The sequence below is a fragment of the Clarias gariepinus genome, chromosome 5 (assembly GCF_024256425.1).
Source record: "Clarias gariepinus isolate MV-2021 ecotype Netherlands chromosome 5, CGAR_prim_01v2, whole genome shotgun sequence".
Classification (NCBI taxonomy): Eukaryota; Metazoa; Chordata; class Actinopteri; order Siluriformes; family Clariidae; genus Clarias; species Clarias gariepinus.
In genome coordinates, this window is record NC_071104.1 from 11,688,605 (window position 1) to 11,712,531 (window position 23,927).

The following is a 23,927-nucleotide window of genomic DNA, read 5'->3' on the forward strand; positions in this document are numbered from 1 at the left end:
TTCCCAGGCCATCGTGTGTGTGTGTGTGTGTAGATAAATGTTACCTGTGGATTCATATCTTATCTCCAGCTGCCAGCCTAACGCTTTGACATTCTCCAGTTAAACCTTTCACAAAGAAAGCCGTCTCCTTTCTCTCTCCACTCTCTCCTCTGTACGTTTCTATTTATTCGCTTATGATGGAAATACAAGCGGTGTTTAAGTCATCCTGGGCCTCCTGGGTGATGAAATTTTTATGAATGAAGATGTAGAACCGATCGACAGTGATGCACGGTGATGAGACTCATATCTAAGGCGGCTCGGAGGCTACAGCACTTGTTGCCGTGAACATTTGGTGAGTGGAACGGCTGATTTTTGAAAATCGACTAGCAACTTGTGGGAGAGACGCATCTGTCTGTGGGAACTGTACACACAATCACTCAGCAGTCCAGTACGCAGCTGGGCCATTTCCACACATTTGTGCCATTAAAGGAGTTCCTGGGAGGCCAACATGTCAGACGTGAAGCAATCAGTGTACTGAATAACTTCAGCGTTTCTTTTTTTTGATGGTGTCCAAGCACTAGTGAAACATTGGGATAAGTGCATTAGTGTAGCAGCGGATTATATCGAGAAATAAAGGGAGTTCTTACTCTAGCACACTGTCCCAAGAGTCCCGGTTTGACTTGAACACCCTTTGTACTTAAAGTTTCCATTTTCTCATCATCTTATTAGTCTCTTACTTTACATTTTTGTTGGGCAGTGGAAAGACAGAGTACCAGACCACGAAGGGTAACAAAGCTCGGCGATCGGCTACGTTCGAGAGGCGGCCCAGTCGCCGCTACTCCAGGAGAACCATGCAGAACAGAGGTGATGACTGACTAAGGAACTGCTTTTTTGCCTCCCCCCCCCCTTAATTTAACTGATAATTTTGTGTCGACCTTCAACATTATGTGATAATTTTGGTTGTTCTGTCTGTTCACAGGTCCATACGTTCCCAAATCCCAAGCGTAAGTTTTTCAGTGTAGTGTTTACTCTGTGTGAGTTCTCTATACGTGTGTGTGCGTGTGTGTGTGAGAGAGAGAGAGAGAGAGAAAGTGTGCATGCGTAGTCTATCCAGGTTTGATTTAAGGTCTGTGCTTTTCAATCATATATATCTAACACAGGGTCTTTACTATTTTTTAAATGCGCATTGCTCTATAAGAGTTGCTACAAATACACATGAGCAGTTCATTGAGGAAAACGATCCAGGACCTTCACATTCCTCAGGAGTGAGCTCTGCCTGAGGATATCGCGGTTCGGATCCTCACTAAGCCTGGGTTTACTGTTCTACTGACTGATAGGGCTAAGGGGCAAACGTCCACAGGAAGGACACTTGCATAAATTGTTTACAGATGATTATCATGATTATAACTAACATCCCTAGGCAAAGTGTGATGAATCATAGAGTGGCTAATAAAACACACTTGTCATCTCTTAGGTGACAAAATGTACAAGATGTTTTCTCTTACATACTGAAACCAAACGCCCAACGTGAGAATGTGGCTTTGACGGTGAAGATAAGAGCAGCTGCGTGTTTATCCTTGTGAATGACTTCGACTGGGGAGTGTGTGTGTGTACTTGTGTGTGTACTTGTGTGTGTGTGTGTACTTGTGTGTGTGTGTGTGTACTTGTGTGTGTGTGTGTGTACTTGTGTGTGTGTGTGTACTTGTGTGTGTGTGTGTACTTGTGTGTGTGTGTGTACTTGTGTGTGTGTGTGTACGTGTGTGTGTGTGTGTGTACGTGTGCTATCGTTTTACCCAATCACAAGGTCAGTGTCAAGCACTCCGCGCTAGTTCATAAAACATCCCGTGAGTAATGTTTTATCTCTCATTTCTCCAGGAACCAGAATAATGGAGTAAGTCCCAGTCAAGAGACAAAGGTATGGACTACATTAAGCGTGATGGAGTGAATTTTCTTAGGTTGCATGGACATGAACGAAAAAGGGTGAAAATAGAAATAGTTGCCTTTTTTGCAGCTATTTCAGTCATAAAGAAAACTAAAAAGATAACATGCACATGATTATTGTCTGCGTTCCTCTACGCTATTTGCGTGTTTCAACGTTTGGTGCCAGATTGAACCTAATCCCTGTTTATTGGGTCCGGTTTTAATTGATTATGGTTTAGAAACATCATGTTCGATCTGGCAACCCTTAATTAATTCTGTTCATCACTTTTTGAACTCGTTCTTTAAATGTGTAAATTGTGAATGTATTATATTTACCTTTTTTTTTTGTAATCAACATCATAATCAGTTAATGCAGGTCGCACCAGTAAATGGCTCACTGTTACTTTTAGCTTTTCCCAGCAATTCGGTCCAATAAGAAAGTGAGACAACTCCAATCGAAGGTGCGAGAGAGAGAGTTGTGTGAACTGCCACAGTGTCAAATTCCACGCGCACACATAACGACGGGCTAAGGGAGAAAATGGATTTTTGACCTCTGTAATGAGACTTTCTTTTGCTTTACACACGCGGACACGTGTGTTTTAAGAAACAGTACACGTGTGCACGGATGTTGATTATACCAGTAAGAGACGCGCCCTCTTAAGACCCAGCAGGGGAGACAATTACCCGAAATTCTGCAGCGCAACAGAGAGAAAAAACGTTGTCTCAGCTGTGATCACATGATGCTCGGCATCGAAACAAGAAGCGAATGCGTGATACATGATACTCGGTACTCGTAAACCAAGACTTGTTCATTTTCCAAGTAAAAATTTAATAAAACTTTTTTTTTTTGCGGAACGAGCAAAGACTGCGTTACTCGCGATCCGAGGTTTCACTGTACCTGGTTGCATTCTCTCTGTGGCATTAAGCCGTGCAGCAAAAGCCGTTACTAAGACATCACGACTAAACAACACCCCCTCCACTCACACATACACTCGCATATCCAGAATAGGTGATTTTATTTTGGTGTATCATTAAAAACATATAACTGCAATGTTCTGAAACGTTTTTTCTTTAATCCCTTTTCAATCTAAAATGATGCTATACCGTGCTTGACTTGGGTGCAAAATGTACATGTAAAATAAGGTTGAATTGGTTTACAGGTCAGTTTGTTTTCAGCTCATGGTTTATTACAAGCTAGTGCAAAAATATTTAAAATTCCTAGCTGCTGTTTTACATTGTCTTTGTTGGCTGTGTGTTTATTGATACAGTTCATTACTGTTTATTAATCATTTCCTTTCTCCTGCACAGTATATCCAGTCTCAGCCTGCATGGCCTGGAGTGTCCCCGGTTTCCAGCCAGCCCTCGGCACAGGGTCCGCTGACCATCGAAGCTCTCCCTAGGAGTCCTGGCGGTAGCCAATCAGTGAAGAGAAGGTGAGTGCCTTGCAGTTGTAACTGAATCATGCTAGCTTCTCTCTAACCGTGCTCTCGGCGTTCCCAGCATTTAGATGGTGCAGCAGTGTGGGCGTGAGTGTGTGAGAGACTGGAGTTTGATGGTGGGGACGGTGCAGTATTAGTGTGTGGTTTGTGACTGATTGTAAGTGTGCTTGACTTTGCTTCGACATAAGGACGCCAGCTGCTACTGCTCTGGAGTGGCCCATTGCTTGTGCCTTCAGGCTTCACGTCTCCCTGCTCGCTCTTATTTTCTTTTTTTGTTTGTTTTTTAGTTTGGTTTTGTGTCTCCTGAGGCCATCTGAAAGATCTCGGTGCTTTGCTTCAAACATCTTGGAATATTAAAAATATATGAGGTTATAGTGTTTCATAAGGGGAGACTGAAATAACTGTGGATATGGTTTTTCTTTATGAAAGTTTGATCCCTTTTGACTTCTTATTAAAGTATCCTGGTGTTTGTTTTTTTTTTTTTTTGTGCGTGCATTTTTCTAGTCTGATGTTCTGAAATGGCCTGTCCATAAGGTGAGGTACGTACTCTTTAGTTCTACAGCTCTGGGTGCGCAGATCAGTTGATTTTCTGGATGGGCTTCGGCTTGGGTTCAGCACGGCATCGTCCTGTTCCGCTTTCCCAATCAGTCCAATCCAATGGACGTGGTAAATGTGTTTGACATTCAGAAATCTAAAGGATGATTCGACTTGATCCGCTCCTCTTTTTTTATGTCTTTTGCAAGCCTTGGCTTCTTTCTGATCAAATCAAAATTCTTCTCTACCATGGTTTCAGATCTTTTATTAATCTACTTGTATAATAAGCATGCTTTAGAAACAGCCAGAGAGGAGTTGCTCTAACTGAAAAAAAAAAAAGAAAAAGTGTAAAACCTCCACATTGTGTTAAAAGATCAATATCGTTCCAGCTTGAGGTTTGATTAACGTGCACAACCCAAATAAAATGTGATCGATCGGGATAGTAGATCTAAAGCAAACCTCAGCTTGAGTTCTTAATTCTTGAGAAGATAATGGTGTTTCCACGGTCAGATTTTAATGGTCTTATGGACTTTACTTATTTTATTTGACAGATTCTTGGGAGTTAGTGGCCTTTTTCTGTTTGAGTTTGTATGTGCAGTTAATCACCTTCAGAATTATCGTATTAGGTTACAGACGCTTGCTTTGTGTCTTGTTTACTTTACAGGAAGAGCCAGTTTCTGCATATATAAATAAGAAGAATAAATTTTAACATTAAAGACAGTCGAGGTAATCTAGACTAAATAAGTTGTAAAACCAGTCACATGCCAAAAAAAAGGAAAACAATGGACAAGAATCCTTGAGCATTAATCATGGACCTGATATGAGCAATAAGTAAACAAGGACACTTACTGTACCAATACCACACTGACATGAATTAGGTTTGATGATTTAATTATCATAGAATTATACAAAAACAAGAAATACATTCCATGTACCTAAATGTTAGTCATTAAAAACACTACATCTAAGATCATGGATTAAGAATACCATCAATCTGACACCCTTTTATACGGCATTACACCAGGAAAGATAACACATGACTCTTATTTTTTCCTTTAATTAATTCTAATTTGTACAGCCCCCCATTTTTCCCAGTTACGCCCAGAAGTGCACATCCTATTTGACATGCTTTTATTTCCATCTGCTTTATACACCTCTGATCAGAGCAGTTCCTAATGCTCCAGGTCAGCAGAGTGACCTTAATGGCCTTAACACATACAAAACACTATTTACCCAAAAATTTGCCCTAAATCCTTCGACTAGATTCAGTCTCCCCGTGCTGGTATAATAACCGCTACTCTTCTGAGAAGGATTTCCGTAAATGATCTGTGCTCATTTAGCCATAAGAGTAGTGAGGTTAGTGATGGAATGCGAGCGGGCCTGGGACGTCTCAAAGGTGTTCAGTGGGGTTGAGGTCAGGGCACTTGAGTTTTTCCATCCATTGCTCCCTTGTCTATATGGATCTCACTTTTGTGCACAAGATCATTGCAATCCTGAAAGACGTTTGGGCTGGTTAATTTCAAGCAAAAAATAACATCCTTCAGCTTCAGCAAACAAAAGAGACATTTTTCCCTGAAAATATGCCGGTAGTGTTGAGGTATTTCTTGTCTGTGAGCATCTCTTTATGCAACACGCATGCACTGGTAACAATGATCAGGAATGCATGCCTAACTAACCTTAAATCATGGCCGGAAATGCTGTTTCTTTTTAATTTAAACAGCAATTTTATGCTCGCAAGTGCCTTACTTTGGTCATTGGTGTATTTATACTGTATCTCCACTCTTTTGTTTTGTAAAGTAATCTTTCTGATCCGTTTCACTGTAAGACTTTATCCACGGGCACATTGGAACCATGCACAGCACGAGCATCACTGAACTGGACCCGTGTACTGTTCATATATACAGTAAAATATGAAGGATTTGTGTGGAGATGGAGGAGCTTGTATCCCTGATGAAGAAAACTCATAGCTTCACATCTGGCAGGCCGTAATGGTCCAGTGTTTATAGAGCTCAGACACAGGAGACCTATAGCCTGCTGAAACTATTCACAGCAAAACTGTTCTTTACAAGAGTTAAAATGATTTCTTTTAATGTGCCCTTGTTCAAAGTCTTTCCAGATTCCTTTTCCTCTGTTCATGTGTTATCTGTTCCTACTCCTGTTTTTCTGCAAACACTCCCCCGAGTCTTCCACATTCCAATCTTCTCGCTTTACCTCCTCTGAAATCCCTCCCACTCAGACCACCAGCATGACGACTTGGCTCCGACCCATCTTCCCAGGAAGCCGCCTCTTCCCTGCCCGTCCTCGACACCCAGTCTGCGCTTGCGTGTGTGTGTGTGTGTTTGTGTGTTTGGATGAAGGACCTGCTGTTTTGAAAGAACCTACCCGAGTCCAACTTACCCACTCTCCCGTCAGCCTCGGACTGAAACTGGCCAGAGCGGCTGTGATGTATAATGAGCAGCTGATTACCAGGAGTCCTGCTCCTTCTCATCGACACCTCTCCGTTACCAGACACAACCGGGCCAGTACACAACCGGTTTCGATTTTGCTTTAGTTGAAGTATAAGATGAAGGTTTTTTTTTTTAAATAATATGTATAGTATATAATTTGTTTCTGTAAAATTGGAGTAGGATAAACACTATTTTGGGTATTTTGGGTTTTAAACAACCTTTGCCTGTTTGCTTATATAATGCTATACAGGTTTAATAAGAAGCACTATTTCCTTCTTAAAAGACGCTTGTTATTCCATTAATTGCCAATAAAAAGCTCTTCCTTCATGTTTTGGGTACACGTTTTTGTTCCTTAGAGACCAGAAGGTTTACATTAGCCCAAATAATTGAATCTAAGGTCAAGTGAGTGTAAGAAAAAGACAACACTGTCTGGAAACTCTTCATACTATTTAATCCAGTACATTTACGCAAGTTCAAATCCCAGCAAGTTGGAAGTCTAAGAGAGTGGACTATACTCTCCAGATCACAAGCTACTGTTACATTACCGCCTGATTCAAAGATGATTTATTGTAATTTTTGCCTCTGTGCATGCGTGATCAGCGAGAAATATGGCTTGGACACGTCCATAGTATATCCGACACATTCATATTCGAGTTGGATCAGTGTCCCTGGTGAACAATCATAACATGCAAACATGACCAAAAAATCTGAATCAAAAAACATGGCTTGTAATGTAAACGTAGCCAGAGTATATCTCGTCCTCGTTAACCACAGCAACCTTGGCCAATCACATTGGAGCTGCTGAACGTGAAAGAGGATCAGAGTGTGTTACACACTGCCTTGTAATGCAACATCACCAAGTTTAGAAGGAAACAAGAAAATGGAAAATGAATCTGGTGCTTTTTTTTCTTTAACTTCAAGCGTAGCACCTGTACTGCAGGTACAGTAGGACTGAGGATTGAGCCAGTACAGTACGTATGTACGTGTGGATGTGTGTGTACATCTGCATGCGTGTGTGGTCGGTCAAGCAGTTCTTTGATATGATAACCTTGTCATTCAGTACATTAACGTCGTCAGCTGACTTTATATTATTGCCGCATAACATTGCTGAGTCTAGACCTGACCAACTGAAGCAACCTCAGATCATAACACTGCCTCCAGAGGCTTGTACAGTCTGGACTCATCATCTGTTCATTTCTCCAAAGTCCAATCTTCAAGCTCTCTAGCAAATTTAAACCATTTTGTCCTGATTCCTCTCGCTAACGAGTGATTAGTCCCAATCCTGTGACCTCTCATCACATTGTGTGTGTGTGTATGTAAACGCTCTTACTTTCACTATTAAACATGGCTCAGCTCTCTACTTAAGACCCAACTTCAAGCATTTAAATGACCATTTGAGATCATCTTTTTCCGTCCACATTTCTTCAGTAACGTTTACAATTCAGCACTGCATTTCCAAGTTATAATGATGCATTGAACAAGTCTTAACCCAATTCTTGTCATTGTAATGTAGGCCAATAAATTGACTGTTTTGAAGAAAGACTTTTTATTTTATGGCCAGGCAGTGTAATAAAAATCAGCATAAAAAGAATAAAACAGACTGTAAGAACAAGACAAGGAAATCAGGTAATTCTACAGCTAGCAATTAAAAATATCTTGCATTCAAGTTGCAAGAAATTGATCTTCCATCAGTTACATCAGCAATATTATTATTAATCCCAAGTCTACTTCTTAAGATTGTGATACTTGTATATCAGTATATCTCACAGACCTATTACATAACCATCTTATAGGCTGCTATATACAGAAATATGTATCCATTTATTTTTTGGTATTAAAGACTAGTTGCTTTAACATGCATGCTTTGGGATAGCAAGACCATGTCTAGTCGCTAGTTTGCTTTACCCAGCTAGTTTTATGAAGGTGGTTCCTTTCAACCCTGAACAAGATCTCACATGAATTATTATAATAATTCTTAGAACTGAAATGTGTGGAGATTTTCTATTCGTCTATACTGTTTGGTTTTTTGCCAAGCACTGGTTGCTGTACTGTCTTAGCTGTTTGAAAGCAGGCTGAGCTCATTATGGCGGATCGTTGCTTTATAACCAGGTAAGGTGGATCTGTTGCATGTGTCACAGTGAAACCAATGAGCTACGCCAGTATCCAGTAAGCTGGTCCTCATATGCCTTATTCACTCCCCTGACCAGCATGCCCGATGTCGTGGACCTGCTGGAGACCTGCGTGGACGACATCATGCGGACACCTGTTCCCATGGCGACGGCAGGCTCGTCTGAAGAGGCAGGGCCTAGTGCTTCTGCGTCCGCCCCCAGCACAGGCGTTGAGAACCTGTCTCTGGCTGGTGAGACACACACACACACACACACACACACACACATACAGAGGATATAACCAGGGAGCATATACAAGACAAGTACAGTGGTTAATCTACTGATTTGTCATGAGTGTTTTAGGCATATTGCTGCAATTTTAAAAAAGGTTAGAAAATATAAGTGGTAAAGCAACGTCATTTTCATTTTTCGGTACAAGGAGTGTTCAGATCAAACCGGGACTTGTGATGAGATTTCTTGCGAAAGAGACGCCTCACGTTACATTAAAGGAGTTCGTGGGAGGTCAGCGTTTCAGACCTGAAGCAGGCAATCCGATTGTGGCTCTGACCCACTGAGAAATGTTTCTACCTCGATTGTATCCAACATCTAGTGAAATGCTGGGATAAGTGCATTAGGTTAGTAGGGGATTATATACAGAAATAAAGCTTGTTTTCATGTTTGGTGTTTGTTACTGCGCCATTGAAAGTCCCTGTTTGACTTGAACGCCCCTTGTACATACTGTATCGGCAGTTTCTGCCTGTTTTAAAGTTATAATTTTCGTATTTTTGTTAGAAATTGCTTTGTAAGTTTTTATACTGGAGCATTTCAATTCACATTTCAAGTCCCAAGTCAATGCAAGACAACAGCGTATTTGCAGTAGTAATGATCTGGTGTACTGAGGAATTTAACACGATCTGTGCTGTTATGGGGAAATAATCATTGAATCGTTTTATGCAAGCTGACAAAAAGCAGTGCCAACTTCTTTTTTTTTATTATTATTATTATTTTTTTTTTTTTATAGTATTAAATAGAATATTGTGGAATGTCCACAGAACCAGATATTTCCTGTTAGTTTCTTGTACAGCAGTTCCTGTTTCTTTTCTTCCCCCTCTCGAAGTTAATCAGAAAAAAAATCCCGCAGCTTATCATGTTACTGAGAAACTCCTCTGTTCTAAAAAACTCCGCCAGCTTACAGATTAAAGAGCAATTACACAGAACAGAGAAAACGTAGTTTTTGTTTTTAAACCAGTTTCCCCATCTAACAAATACCCACAGTATATATAATCAGTATTGGGCAGAGAGGAAAGAAAGGGTTGTTATGCCACATGTGCTAGCTCTGTTCATCAAATAAGCGTGTAAATGATATGTGCGGTTGTTCAGTTCAGTTGAAGTGTGTGTGCACCATGTGTATTGGGTAATGATCTACGTTGTGTTAACGATCAGACGCGGCAGCTCGGCTAAAGCAGCTGGAGATCGAGAGCACGCCGACCTCTGCTCCCGCTCTCTCCAACATCAATGTCAACATGAACAACCAGGTCAGTTCAACCACCTAGAAGTAATGCACTAGTGTGCGTCCACATGCACGGTCACTTCTGACCAAATCATCCGAATAAACACAACCGTCATGGTCCATTGACCTCATTTGAAACTTCAGTTAGTATCGATACGTTACATTAAATAAGAACGTGAAAGGGAATTCCCGCAGTGTTCAGTGATGTTTCTTTCCATTGCTCCTGCTGTTCTGGTCCATATGCTGAAGCTGACAGTAGGACACAACACTACAGATTAGGGTCCTGTAGAGCCCTGGAGTCAGGCCACAGCTCATCTCTAATAGGTTCCCATGCTAATACTCGTCTCTGCTCAGCAGTTCCAGTGATCTATAGATTATAATAGAGCTCATTCATGTTGCACTCAAGGTGATTTAGGTCCGAGGAATGTTTTATACTGTCAGTGTCAAATGATGACTTGCTGCAAATGTAGATGATGTATAGAGCAAGCGTTCGTAGTGACCTTGAGGGGGGAGAAAGTGCTGTGAAAAATAATAGTGAGACAACCTGGAAATTGGAATTCATAAAAAATTGGGAAGTCACAGGATGAGAAGATGTTTCAGCATCCGGAATTGCAAAGCTGAAAAAGACGAATTCTTCAGCACCGCCAGGAGAGGATGAATGATCACCCAACCTCGAAACGGCTGGTTAATTAATTAAACCGTGTAGTGATTTATATTGTACCTTTGGAGGTTGAACATTATATTAATCGTATAGAAGGGAAGCCAGTTAATTTCATTTTCTTTCAATATTGTAGTATGAAAAGCTGTAGACAAGTTTAAACAGGGTGAAGACTTATGTAACACGTCATGTTTATTTAAATCCTAAATCAACCACAGGGTCAGTTTACGCACCGTCCCTTCTTACTGGCGCTGTGTGTTTATCTAGGAGGAGGTGCTGAAGCTGACGGAGAAGAGCTTGAGCAGTGTGAGCAGCAGTCCTGTCCTGAGCCAGCTTAAGGCACCAGATGAGCTCAAGAGCAACATTCTCAAAGCACAGGCCGAGGCAGTGCTCAGGGTACCTCCATCACACATACACACACACACACACACACACGCACACACAAATTTGATCGCAGTAGCAAGAGAAATGTTAATTTTCCAGTCAAAAATCCTCCAGTCGGTCCATTGTACACATCACACACGTTGCTTTCATCAGGCTTCCACTGTAGGTGCCTTATTTCCAGAACTGATACAACATAAAAGTAGTAACGTGTGCATTGAGCTCGCCCTATCATCCGGAGATCGCTGGTTCGATTCCCGGGTGATGCTGTAACCTCTTGCAGCCGGAGGCTTAGAGAGAGCTGATTGGCCGAGTTCTCTCAGAGGGGAGGGATGAGAGGTACTTAGTGCTCCCACATTAATCATGGCTCTGCAGCCAATCCGGGGCGTCTGTGAGCTCACGCAAGCGGAAGGAGCGGATAGCGCTGTAATCCGAGTGTGTAATGCCGACCCTAACGGTGTGAGAGTGAGCAGTTCGAAAATATGCGGTCGGCTGGCGTCACGGGGTTCGGAGAAAAAACGGGTCTTCGGCCCTCCTGACTGAGTGGTAGTAGTAGCTTAATAGGATAATTGTGCATTGAGCTACTGTACAGTATTAAAGTATTACATTTAGTAATTTAGTATTAAATAATAAAACTATAGAAAAGAATTTAAGATTTGTTCATATTAAAGAACTAGAAGGTTTAGTTTTACATCATGTTTTACAAAATTGACAGATTTCCTGATCATTAGGATTAAATGAGGGCTCAAAGTGTCCGCCACGCCCAGATGCGCTCACACGCCGGCTCCGACACGCTCGCTGGCCAGGAAAGATGTTATGTACATCTGTTAGATCAGAAAGTAATTAGCATGTTCCGGGGAGAACAAACAGGGAGGAAGTTGCATAAACATCCATCCAGGCGTGGGCTTTAGGATGTATTCCCATGTAAGGCATGAGGAAGAAGATGGGGAAGTCTTGGGATCCAAAAGGGGGACATCTCTGAGAGGATGTCTCCGAAAACCCTAACACCTTTTATAAAAATTTCAATAATCCTGATTTTTTTTTTATCATCACCCGATGGCCTCCATGGTCCCTAGTTGGACTACTGAGGTTCCTAGATGGATGGATGGATTTTCTCATTACTCAATTGATGATTAACCAGTCAACACAAAAGTACTGAGCAAGATATGTACTTCAGGGGAGCCGAAACACATCCACTGATGATGATAAATAATTGAATATTATTATTAATGTCACAAGTACTTACAGCCCAGTGAAACTGGAGTCAGAGTGCAGGGTCAGCCAGCCGTGCTCAAGAACTCCACAGTGGCAACTTGGTGGTGCTGGGGCTCAAACCCCTGACCTTCTGATCAGTAACTCGCAGCCTTAATCATTTGAGCTACCACTGCCCATGGTGACTGCCCATCACTGATGCTCACAGAAGTTAATGAAAAGAGAAATTCTTAGAAATCGAATCAATAAACTGATGAGTAAATGGTGATACAGTACCTGGTAAGCAGGGTGTGCACTAAACCTTCCAGTAATGCAGCTCAGCTATCGCAGTGCCTCACCTGATATATTTTTTTAGCGCTCCATTACTTGTGTCCATACGAGGGGCCCCGGTGCCTCAGTGGTAGGTTTCTCACCTGCCATGTGGGAGTCCAGGTTCGATTCCCAACCAATGGGAAACTGGATGGAGTGCGGGTCCCAAGTCCGGATGAAACGGCAGGGCTGCATCAGGAAGGGTGTCCAGTGTAAAACCTGTGCCAAGCTGTTGTGCGGATCATTCGGTCCACCGTGGTGACCCCTCGACCAGAACACAAACTGAATGGGAGGTTTTAAGTAATTAACCTAAAATGTAATTAATTTAAGTTTCATAAGATGTTGATTAAAATCTTGCAAGTAATTAAAATGTATAATTAATACTTAAGCGCAGGCATGATGGCTTTGGTGTCAGTCTCTACAATGTACTGTATATTCGAATAACTAGAGTGATGTTATAATACTCGGTCCTATGATATGATATCTACACACACAAACATTTTAACTCCTAAATTTTTTAAAGCATCCACAAAAAATCTGGTGGTGTACATGTCGCATCTTAGTGTAAGGGCTTCCAATATCGCAGAATAACGTGACTGAGACATTTTGCAAACGTCCTCTGCGCCACAGTGACATCTCTCTGACTGCTTCTTAGCTTTGTTATCATACCATACTGTTCTGTATGTTAGCTGTCCATGTCACCCAGTAGCAGCATATGTACCTAATTTGGACAAAATTTAAAAGAGATGGTTCTTTTATAATAAAATTGTTCGCTTTGTGGTGTGATATTTTTAACCAGCGTCAGAATTTCCACCATTTCAACATCACCATTCACAAAACCCCATCGTGGTCTGGTGAAGTCAGTGGCTTGCATGTGGATCTCGACTGACTTTTTACATAAACATTTTAAACTTTTCAAATATTATAAATGGCTTGTTTGTTTGTGTCCACTCAGGGGACAAGAGAAGAGATTGGAGGCACAGGAGAAAAGAACTGTAACCTCCAGGAAGCAGCAACCAGGTGAGACCAAAGACGACTGGGACGGGGATGGGTTTGTGGTGTTGCTATTTATTTATTTATTTCTAACGTGTCCCAAATCTCATTGCCTCTGTGAAGCTCATTAATGCGTATAGCATCTGTTAGACGTTCGTGTATAAACCTTTCATGATGATGTCACCTGCATCAGCATCAGCTTGACCAATCTCATCTACCCACATTACTGTCATTGATATTTCCTTTTGCCAAGGTGCATTTTTTTTTTATGAATTAGATTCTCATGCCAGAGTCTTTATCGTCCCAGAAAGAAGATATTTTGTGCATTGAAGTTTGAGAGGCAGTGTCAGACATTAACATATCTGTCTGTCTCTCTCTCGTAGACTGAAGGGTCGAGGGGGGCAGACGGGGAGCACTTCCTCTCTAACCTCGGCCAGTCGGGAGGCGCCGATGCAGAGCTGCTCCAGCAGGCAAGTCCCTACTACATCACTACAAACAGTCTTTAAGTTTTAAATGACCACGTGTATGCGTAGTCTCTGTAATCCTTCTGGGACTGTGGCTGGGACAGTTGACCACAGACAGGATCTGGGGCACGCTCCGATTAAAAGGGGCCATCTGGCCGTCTATCTTACTGTGCAGAAAGGGATTCTGGGATATTTTAATATTGAGAGATGATGACTATATCATATGGAAGGGTTGTTTGCACAAAAGTTCATAGTTGGACACATGCACAAATGTCTTTTTATAAATTGCAATAAAAACATTTAAAGCCTCATCCACTAAGCACAATCACTCCGTCATGTATGAAATATTTTTCTATATTGGGAATATTAATATTCTTATTATATATTAATATTAATATTCTTCTATATTGGGGACAAAAACATGGTTTCTAGATTACCAGAAATTATTATTATTATTATTATTATTATTATTATTATTATTATTATTATTATTAATAATAATAATAATAATAATAATAATAATAATAAATTCTATAATAATAATAAATTCTATTAATTCATTTTTACAGCATTTCTCACAAGCAAAACTTTACAGGAACCCCCCCCCCCCCACCACCAAAAAAAGAAATTAATAAATATATATATATATATATATATATATATATATATATATATATTTTTTTTTTTTTCTTCTCAAAAGTTTTTCTACACCATGAAATAAATATTTTTTTTACCAACAAAGCCAAGAGATTATTCTAATAAAATCATTTAATTTATAAATTAATGTATTTTAAAAATATCTATAAAAATAATTTATAAGAATATCAGCAATCAACTTACACATATAAACTATGACCCAGCAGGAAGTGCAGTCGCATTCCCAGCTATGTGTTGCCATCTAGAGGAAGTCTTGGTTTGTGACGGCCACCAAGTCACATGACCCCAGTTCTGCCCGGATACATGTCCATACTTAACCACATGATTTATATGCAACAGATAGATGTGCAGTTAGTTGAGTAAAATGTCCAGAATCTGGTCAGACTTGATATTCACAAAGACATAAGGTGAGACAGAAGAGTACGTTCTGTTGTCCTCACTAAGCCCTCAGGATTTGACTCATTTGTCCTTTTTAATGTGTTCTGCACTTTTTATTTCCCCCTTTGCGACTGTCTGAATGACTCGATTATGTCTGGAAAGGCAGAAGGCGAGCCGATGTGAACAAGGCCAGCGAACGCCGCTTACGTGCTTTAAATGTATACTTTAGGATTATACACACACCAGTTCCCTGGATCCCTGTTACTCTTAGAATTTTGAATGAAATGGGGTGAGGGGGTGTTGGATCAGCTGGGGAGAGATTGGAAATGAAATGTGATCATAATCTCATTTCCAAATGAAAAAGAAGGATGTCCTTCATGTCGGGCATCAAACGTTGCGCACACAATGCATGCTAAAATGCTCGGTTCGGGGCGGTGATTTACGCTCGCTCAAATCCCTCCGTCTCGGGTTCTTTATAATCTTTTCATGGAAACGGCTTGTCTTTGTAGCGGTGTTCTCTAATCCTCATTTCCACATTGGAATCCCAGCTGTGAGTCAGAGCTGCTTATATATCCATCCTTCTGTCTCTCTCACACACACACACACACACACAGGCTACTAGGGCATTTCAGTTGACTTCCATATTATTGTGGGTTTTTTTAATGCTAGGCCTAAGCATATCCCTAACCTCAGTGACCAGAAAGAATCCTGTTAATGTAGACATCTCATGTTTTTAACGTCTATGCCAGGATTTTCATCAATTCTTGAAGGCAATTCCGTGTACCCTGTGCTGGTAATTGCTGAACAGGCAAAAAACTATATTTATATCAGTCATGCAACACTCCAGGTCTGAGTTAGTGTGACATGGAGGTTTGCTAGCGGGTACCCAAACATGTCTGACTTTCTGAATGCTTTTCTGGAAATGTTGATCCATGCTTCATTTGTGCGTTATTGTCTTCCCTCAGCCCCGAAGTAGGAGCAGATGAGTCCTTCTCCTCTTTATCTAGTGTGCCTGCCGAACCAGTGAATGAAGCCCCCCCACCCAAGGTAACAGACTTTACTCCAGCTGCTCCATCCTCTGGAATGGGGAGTCTATTATCACTCATTCTCAGGCACTCAATTAAAATGCTATTAGAGACTCATTGTTATAATAGCATAGTTCACCCAATAGAATGAAGTAGGTTATGGGAGCTAGTTAGCATGATGATTTTTGCGTAATTAACCACAAGGGGCCTTTAAGTCAAACCGGAACTTTTGGTTGTGCAGAATAAGAACCCAGTTATGAGAGTAAAAACTCACTTTATTTCTCTATATAATCCCCTGCTATACTAATGCACTTTGCCCAGTGTTTCACTAGTGCTTGGATACCATCAAGGTAGAAAGTTTTCTCAGGTAGCCTTAGCCATGATCACGTTTGAAGTTCTGGCCTCCCAGGAACTCCTTTAATTGCCCAAACATGTGGAAATGGCTTGGAGCGAGGTCAGTTCTGTACGATTATGGAAGTCCTTTGTTGAGTTCTAAGAATCAAGCGTTTTACTCACTGTTCACTGGAACGACAGCAACAGGGGGTTCTGATCCATCCCCTCGTCATTCACTGATGTGTACAGCCTGTAAATGTCAATTATTTTTGTGGCTTCATTCATGAGAAATTTTATCATGAGTCCCGGTTTGACTTTGAAAATGTTTTTCAAGGCATTTTTCTGTTCTGCTGTTATTGATTTATGTATTCATGTGTGTCACTGAGCTTAAGCAGTTCTCTATTCTAGTCAGTAAGATCAGTGTCATCCGTCATCTTTTTATTTCTGATCAAAATAAATTTGTGACACTTATGGAAATGCAACTCGCAGTTAAGTAAGAAATTAGATGTATAGGAACAAAATCGATTCTGAGGTTGTTTTGCAGTGTCAGAGGGGATAACTCTTCAATAACACAACAACCTGACGTGTTTTAGTTCTAATATGCCACAGCCAGTACCAACAGACCAGTTTGTCAAAAATAATAAAATGTTTAAGAAGGGACCAATCAAACGATTAGCCTACATCAAACAAAGAAAATGTTAAAATTTATAGAATTCGGTTTAGAACTGTATTTGGAAAGTAAATTTGGAGGGATAGTGTTGTAATGTCAACTTGGGAGGAACGACCATGATCAGAGATAACTTAATTGACTAGGTGACTTTGGGACTAAACAGCTGTGTGTTTAAGAAATAAGAAAAACAATTATTAGTGAGACTAGTCAGGGAAAGAAAAAGGATTTGGTTTGCTAGGAAGCATAAAGATTGCATAAAGAAGTTCCCTGGGAAAGGCTTCTGACCTCCTGCGACCTTGAACAGGATAAATGGCGTAGAGATTGAGTGAGTGAGTTAGTGTTGAACATAATTCTGATTTCACTGACCCCAGATAATTATGATCTGCTCAGATAGTCATGATTAATGGATTATATGACGGATGCCATTTGGTCATCTAGGACACATGCAGATTTCAAAACTAGTGCCTAAAAGATGAACAATGTTTTAAGTTGTTGATGTTTCCTAATGCAGGACAAAACAGAGGAGTGGGAGGTGCATAAAGCCCCCAAGGTCGATAACCTGATAGACTTCACTGATCCTGCACCAGCAGTAAGTCCATAAACCGTGCGGTTACACCACCGCTGTTTCTATAATGCAGGATGACAGACTGCACACGTGACACGTTTATCATTTGTACACAAACTGAAATGGCAATCTCTCTCTCGCTACTCTAGCAGGTGCTGCCGCCCAAACCCATTATTACACCTCGGTGGATAGTTCCAGCAGCTCCAGTAAGTTCACCGTTACAGTGCAGTAGTGTTCACATGACAGGAAGAACAGCACATGTGCTCCATATGCCATAGTCATGTTCCTGTTTATTTAATTACTCCAGCACTGAAGCATATAGCTTTTCAAACATATGGAGATGCAGATGTGATATATTTAGCATTTTGCAACATTTTAAGTATGACAAGTTTAAAAAAAAAAAACTTTTCCCTTTAGGCCACATAAGCATATAACATTTCACATTTAGTCATCTTGGTTACTTTAGGCACAAAAAGAAATTTAATGTGAATAAACATTTAGTCTTTTGTTATTTTTGACTACATTTTATGTATGTGTGTGTGTGTACAGTTGTGTTCAAAATAATAGTATATATATACACACACATATGCGTAATAATATATAACATAATACATATGCATACAGTATCTCCATACTGTATGAATAAATAACATTACAGGGGAATATATGCGTGGCTTTAAAGAAAGAAATATATAGTACAAGACAGACCAGTTTTCAGATGGGAAAAAAACCCTAATGTACACTCCTGGGATTTGCATAAAAAAAAGACAGGAGCGAGTGTGACAAGGTCACCAGAAGAACTAATTCTCCAGCAAGCTCAGTAAAACCTAACCGTATTTTAATACTATAATTACTGCTATACGTGTTTTATATTTATATATATATATATATATAACACGTATAGCAGTAATTATAGTATTAAAATATGTAAAAAAAAAAAAATTGCTCATGTTAAAGTAATTGTTGAAATATTTTATATTTCTTTTTTTACTATTTTTATTATTGAATATTCTCTCTGTGTGTGTACATATACACACTATTTTAAAGCGATTTCCTTACTGACATGATTAATAACTTATAACAATGTCTTAGGAAGCATTTTTGCCCTTTTTTTGTCTTAATTTTGTCATCTAGTGCGCTTCTCACTTTTCAGCTCACACATAGTGAACATAGTGACCTCCTTTGCCTTTCACATCTCTCTGCCCTTTTCTAGCAGACCGACACCTTTACTAACGGCCTCCTAGAGCTTGACAAAGTAAAGACGGCAGCGCAGCATAGCACAGGGGGCGCTCCTGCCCCGCTCCCGCGTCTTTCTCACACTCATAATGTGATTGCCACCAGGTTTGTCTCGGTCCTTGTCATTGTCATGTAACAGCAACTTTCACATCTAACTCCTAGTGTGGGTAGTTTTTCCTAATCAGGTTTAAGGAACACAACTTGAATATATGGGGAAGCCATCAGTAATGCAGTGGTGCATAAGTTTTTGAGCAATCGCATGTCCCCAAATGTATTATCAGAATACAGAAATTTAAATAAAATTTAACCACCGGATGTTTATTTATAGTAAAAAAAATTTGAAAAGTAGAGAAACAGGCAAAAACAGAAATAAACCCTGTATCTAACCCTACAATATGGTAGGTGATGACGTGGGTAAAGCAAGAACTTAATAAGGATGTAATATCACTTCACTGACTGGTTAACGACATTACTAACACCTCTTGGGTACTTCACTGATGTACTACAAGTATAAGAAGTGTAACCATGTTTTATTTCAGTATAATAGCCTATATGTTATTACATAATAATGCATACATTTTAATAATGTCTGTTCTAATTCTTTATTCATTTCTTTTATATATAATCAGAAAGTCTTTCTAGAGCCGTTCTAGTGAAAGCGTTGACACACAGGAACATTCCATAAATTAAAAAAAATGTCTCCACATTTTCACTTTTACAATTTCAATGTATGTTACATAACATTTAGTTATACCCCAGGAATTATGTGGTTAGATTATGTGTAGAGTTTACCATAAACGTCCCTGTGATTGACCTGCTGTGGACATTACGACATCCTGGAGCGACCATATAATCATAAAACCTGATTAGAGCTTAAAGTACTTTAATAGAAAATGAAACGCAACCAATCGGAATGAAGAATCCAAAGGTTTTTTTTATTTTATAAGTTAATATAAATGAAAGACTGTACATCTTTTACATCATCATTAAATGTATTAGTACTATTATTGTAATGTTGTGTGTTCTGTTTGTGTGTTCAGCATTGTGGCTCACCCCCCAAGGAACAACCACAGACCCAGGGGCCTGCTGACCACTGAACTCTAAGAAACTCATGTCCAGCAGTATTGACTACTTTGCCCTTTAAAAAAAAATAATTATCCCCCCCAACAAACATTCCAGAGGAACACCGCTTGCAGGCGTTCCAGCGCAGAGACTCGAAAGAGTGCGTGTACAAGAATAGCCATGATACCAGGACCCACCTCCGGCGCTGCGCTGCGATCTCACGCTGTAATAATAAGGCAGGACGCAGAAGACGACACTACTTTCCCGCTATTCTCATCACAGTGACTCTGAGGACTTGTGAGCCGTGGTGCCGCTCTGCCCTCTGCTGTTCTCCCGCATCCTCCTGGTACTTCACTGTGAAAAGAGCAAGCAGCCGCGCCACTGTGGATCCCTGACACTGGAAACTTTAATTTATAGTAATGACATGATCTTTTTACCTTCGGCTTCTTGTGGTACGAGACATTTAGTGTTCAGTATTCAGTATAAGCTTTTAAACACTTCACATATGTAATACTGGACAACATTCAGTCTTTAAGTGATTGAGCCAATTTTATTATTATAATTATTATTATTTTTTTAATCCACACTACCCGTGTTGGTTTTATTTTCGTAGTTGCGTTAAGACCTGCCTTATTTTAACAGTGTATGCAACAGGTGTTACATTTATAGTTGGTTACCGTATAAATCTATATTTTTCTTTATTAATCCTCGTTTTCTGGAACTGATTTCGATTCACTACGACAATTCACTGGAAATGTAGTGCTAGCGGTACGTAACGATAATCGTCATTTAGTCACGACACTGTTTATAGGGACTGTGAACGCTGAGACGGCGCTGAATGCTAGCTAGTATATAACCTAGCTGTGTTCGTTATCGTCAACTTTCGAGCGTCTCGTTGTCATACCGTTTATTATCCAGGTCATGTACCTAGAAGATTAGCTGGAAAAAAATATTGAAATATCACTAGATGCTAAAATAATTTTGATATGTATGCTCTAAGACTGTATAATTTTTTTTTCATTAATGTTAAGTGTTTTCATATCCACCAGCTTATCCGTTTGTCAAATTCTTTACAACTGTGGTAGTTTCTTATGCCCTCTGTCTTTAATTTATTCCCCCTTTCTCTCTCTCTCTCTCTCTCCCTCTCTCTCTCTCTATGGTAAGAGCACGCTGTCTCACCCTGTAGATATATTTCTGACTTCTTTAGATATCACTGTACTGATGTATATCATTTATTTACACTGAAGAACAATAGAGCACCTTTTATTGTCATTTTGTATGGTTTAGCTTGTTCTCCAAGTAAAATGTATTTTAACACTACTGTTGTTGTTTTTTGTCATGTATCACCTTCCTAAAGACATTTGAAATGAAAGCATGAGGAAGAAGTCGTCCTACACACAAATCGAGCTGAGAGATGATTTAATCCTGATCCCTGATCTCATTTTACTGTATGACTATAAACTTTATTTCTCGGTCTCTTATGTGCGATGGATAGAAATTGTTTTTAATGGTTTTTGGAGGGAAATGTGTCCTTTTATTTAGGAAGTTTGGCCAGAATTGCATTTCTATGAAGGTCAAAGGCTCAAAGAGTGAGTAATCAAATGCATCATTCATTCATTCATTCATTCATTCATCCATCCATCCATTCATTCATCCATCATGTCAGGAACGCAGAAGATTCAGTGCCAGACATGGATTTAATAAAATACCAATACTACAGACAGAAAACCACCATTGTTTATACAAAGTGGTTGATCCAGTAAATATTGGAGGGAACGCCGCCATTCTTTGGATAGTCCTGGCATTTCTCAGATAATGCAAAAATAAATAAAGTCAAACTAAAAATGCATTGATTTTTTTTTTTTTTTTTTTAAAGCATTTTAATGGACATTAGAATATAAAAAGCTATCATGCTACAGTATGATATTCTAATATTCTAGATTCATTACATGTAAAATTAATATTTCTAGCCATTTTTGTGGTTTTAGTTTTAAAGAGGACAGCTATTGGAAAAAAATTTATTCAGTTTTTCAAAATATTAACATTTAATTTCATATTAATTACAGCTTCGCTGTATAGTGTTCAGCACATGCAACCACAATCATGGGGAAGACGATCATCAACACCCTGTACCTGGAAGGTAAGACACAGAAGATCATCTCTGAATGTGCTGGCTGGTCACAGAGTGCTGTATTAAAGCGGGTTCATTTAATGATGACAAAAGTGTGATGTACAGAAGCAATAGGGATGGACATTTCTGTGTTGTAGATGGGAAATATTATAAACCCTAGATATTCGTAAATATTCAAAACTTCCATGATTTATCCTTCTTTTTTTTTTGGAATCCATGAAAACTTCACTATACTGCAGTTAGTCTGTAATATAGGAAATAAATATCTGTTCGGATTGTTGGGTCAAAATTTGGGGTAAACATCATAAAATCATGTATCCGTCCTGACTTGTATTAACGATTCAGGCTGGAGTTGGTGGTGTAATGGTATGGTTCATCATCTCAAAGTGGTTTCTTGAACATGACCACGAGTTCAGTGTGCTGAGATGTCCTCCAGAGACACCAGGTGTCAGTCTAGTAGAGCACCTTTTGCGATGTGGCGGAACGGGAGAATCGCATTATCGATATGTTGCTGAAGAAACTGTGTGATGTTTTCATGTCAATATGGGCCAGAATCTCCAAGGAATGTTTTTTAGCTACACCATGAAGAATTAAGGCAGAATTTACAGAATGATTTATTTATTTATTTATTTTTGTTTAAAAGACAAAGTTAAATGTTCTGCCTTAGGAGCCAAAGTAGAAATAGAAGATGACACTAGGCCATTAGTAATGCATCAGACAATGGAGGATAGCCTGAAATTATTCGAGGGAAAAAACAGACAAGAAATGACAGCGAAGCACAGAACAGACAGCTAAGTAATGAAAACACGCCATTTTGACTTTAGAAACAAGATTTGGAAGATTAAAGTCCAGAGTTGTGAGTGAGAAATATAAGACTCCAGATAATGACAGATTGTTAGATGGAAAACCCAGCAAGCTGTGAGCTGAAATACTGAACCCTTGGGAAATATACCTATGGTCTACCATATTTTGCTGACATACACATGATACTATTGGTACTGGTACTTCATGGTACCTATGTTTATTGCATATTTAACCATGATCAGCTATCTTACAGATGTGTGATTAATGGTAGCTGTGTATATCACTTCCACAGAACATACGAAACCCAGTAGACATTTAGATCTCACTGAGCTTTTGCATTGCTTGGGCTTATGGACTCCATTTAACTGGAAGTCAGTTATGTTGGGTCGTTTGCAAAACCAACCCAATGGGTTTTGAGATACTCCTCCTAGGGAATTTATACGATTGCCAACAAACCTGGTCTGTGTGATCTTAATACACCAAGGATGCAAAATTGTGGAGGGATTTTTGATATCTCAAACAGGTCAGGCATGACAATGCCTTAAACTCATAATGGTATTGGTACAGTATGTACCCATTGAATGCATGTGCCTAGGTGGTGATAAGTGCTTGGGCCCACTCATCGCTGCTTGCAATTTTATATGTATAAAATATACTATATTTGTTTTTACACTTGATATGAAGTTAGTATGTAAGGCAAAGACAAAGATTCTGTCTTATTATGGTGCAGTGGGTAGCATTGCTGCCTCAGGCTTTCTGGTTTTATCCCAAGCCACATGTCTTTGGTTTCCTCCCAAAAACATGCATGTGGATAGTGGGCCTTGGCTAAATTGCCCCTTGGTGCTTATGAGTGTAGTATTGTGTGTGCATGGTGCTTTGCAACGGTTTGGCTTTCAATCGAGGATGTATTCTTGACTTACATCCAGGAATATTCCTGGCTCCAGATCCACCATGCTCCTGGTGAGAATACAGCAGTTACTTGGAATGGGTGAATGGCAGAGGGTCTATGTCTCCATCTATACAGGAAAAATACTGTAAATGTCTGGTAGGTTCATATTTTCCTAATATTTTCTGTATTATAACAGCTGAAATACAGGTACACTAAATTAAAC

The 23,927-nt window shown here is 39.7% G+C and overlaps 1 protein-coding gene across 6 annotated transcripts in view; it reads left to right on the top strand.

Annotated features, from left to right (window-relative positions):
- Positions 1-21,200, top strand: part of epb41l5 (erythrocyte membrane protein band 4.1 like 5) — a 47,003-nt gene extending 25,803 nt beyond the window's left edge. Inside the window, exons 13-26 of one of the 6 annotated variants that reach the window (XM_053496248.1) lie at positions 737-843; positions 959-983; positions 1,855-1,894; positions 3,208-3,332; positions 8,527-8,678; positions 9,871-9,962; positions 10,863-10,991; positions 13,453-13,517; positions 13,874-13,960; positions 15,955-16,036; positions 17,529-17,606; positions 17,732-17,788; positions 18,796-18,923; positions 19,859-21,200. In XM_053496248.1, the coding sequence (XP_053352223.1) occupies positions 737-843; positions 959-983; positions 1,855-1,894; positions 3,208-3,332; positions 8,527-8,678; positions 9,871-9,962; positions 10,863-10,991; positions 13,453-13,517; positions 13,874-13,960; positions 15,955-16,036; positions 17,529-17,606; positions 17,732-17,788; positions 18,796-18,923; positions 19,859-19,922 (1,231 nt within the window). In that variant the 3' untranslated portion in view covers positions 19,923-21,200. The remainder of the gene's footprint in view (positions 1-736; positions 844-958; positions 984-1,854; positions 1,895-3,207; positions 3,333-8,526; positions 8,679-9,870; positions 9,963-10,862; positions 10,992-13,452; positions 13,518-13,873; positions 13,961-15,954; positions 16,037-17,528; positions 17,607-17,731; positions 17,789-18,795; positions 18,924-19,858) is intronic. The other 5 variants (XM_053496249.1, XM_053496250.1, XM_053496251.1 and 2 more) reach the window with 5 other exon arrangements.
- The last annotated feature ends 2,727 nt before the right edge of the window (positions 21,201-23,927 follow it).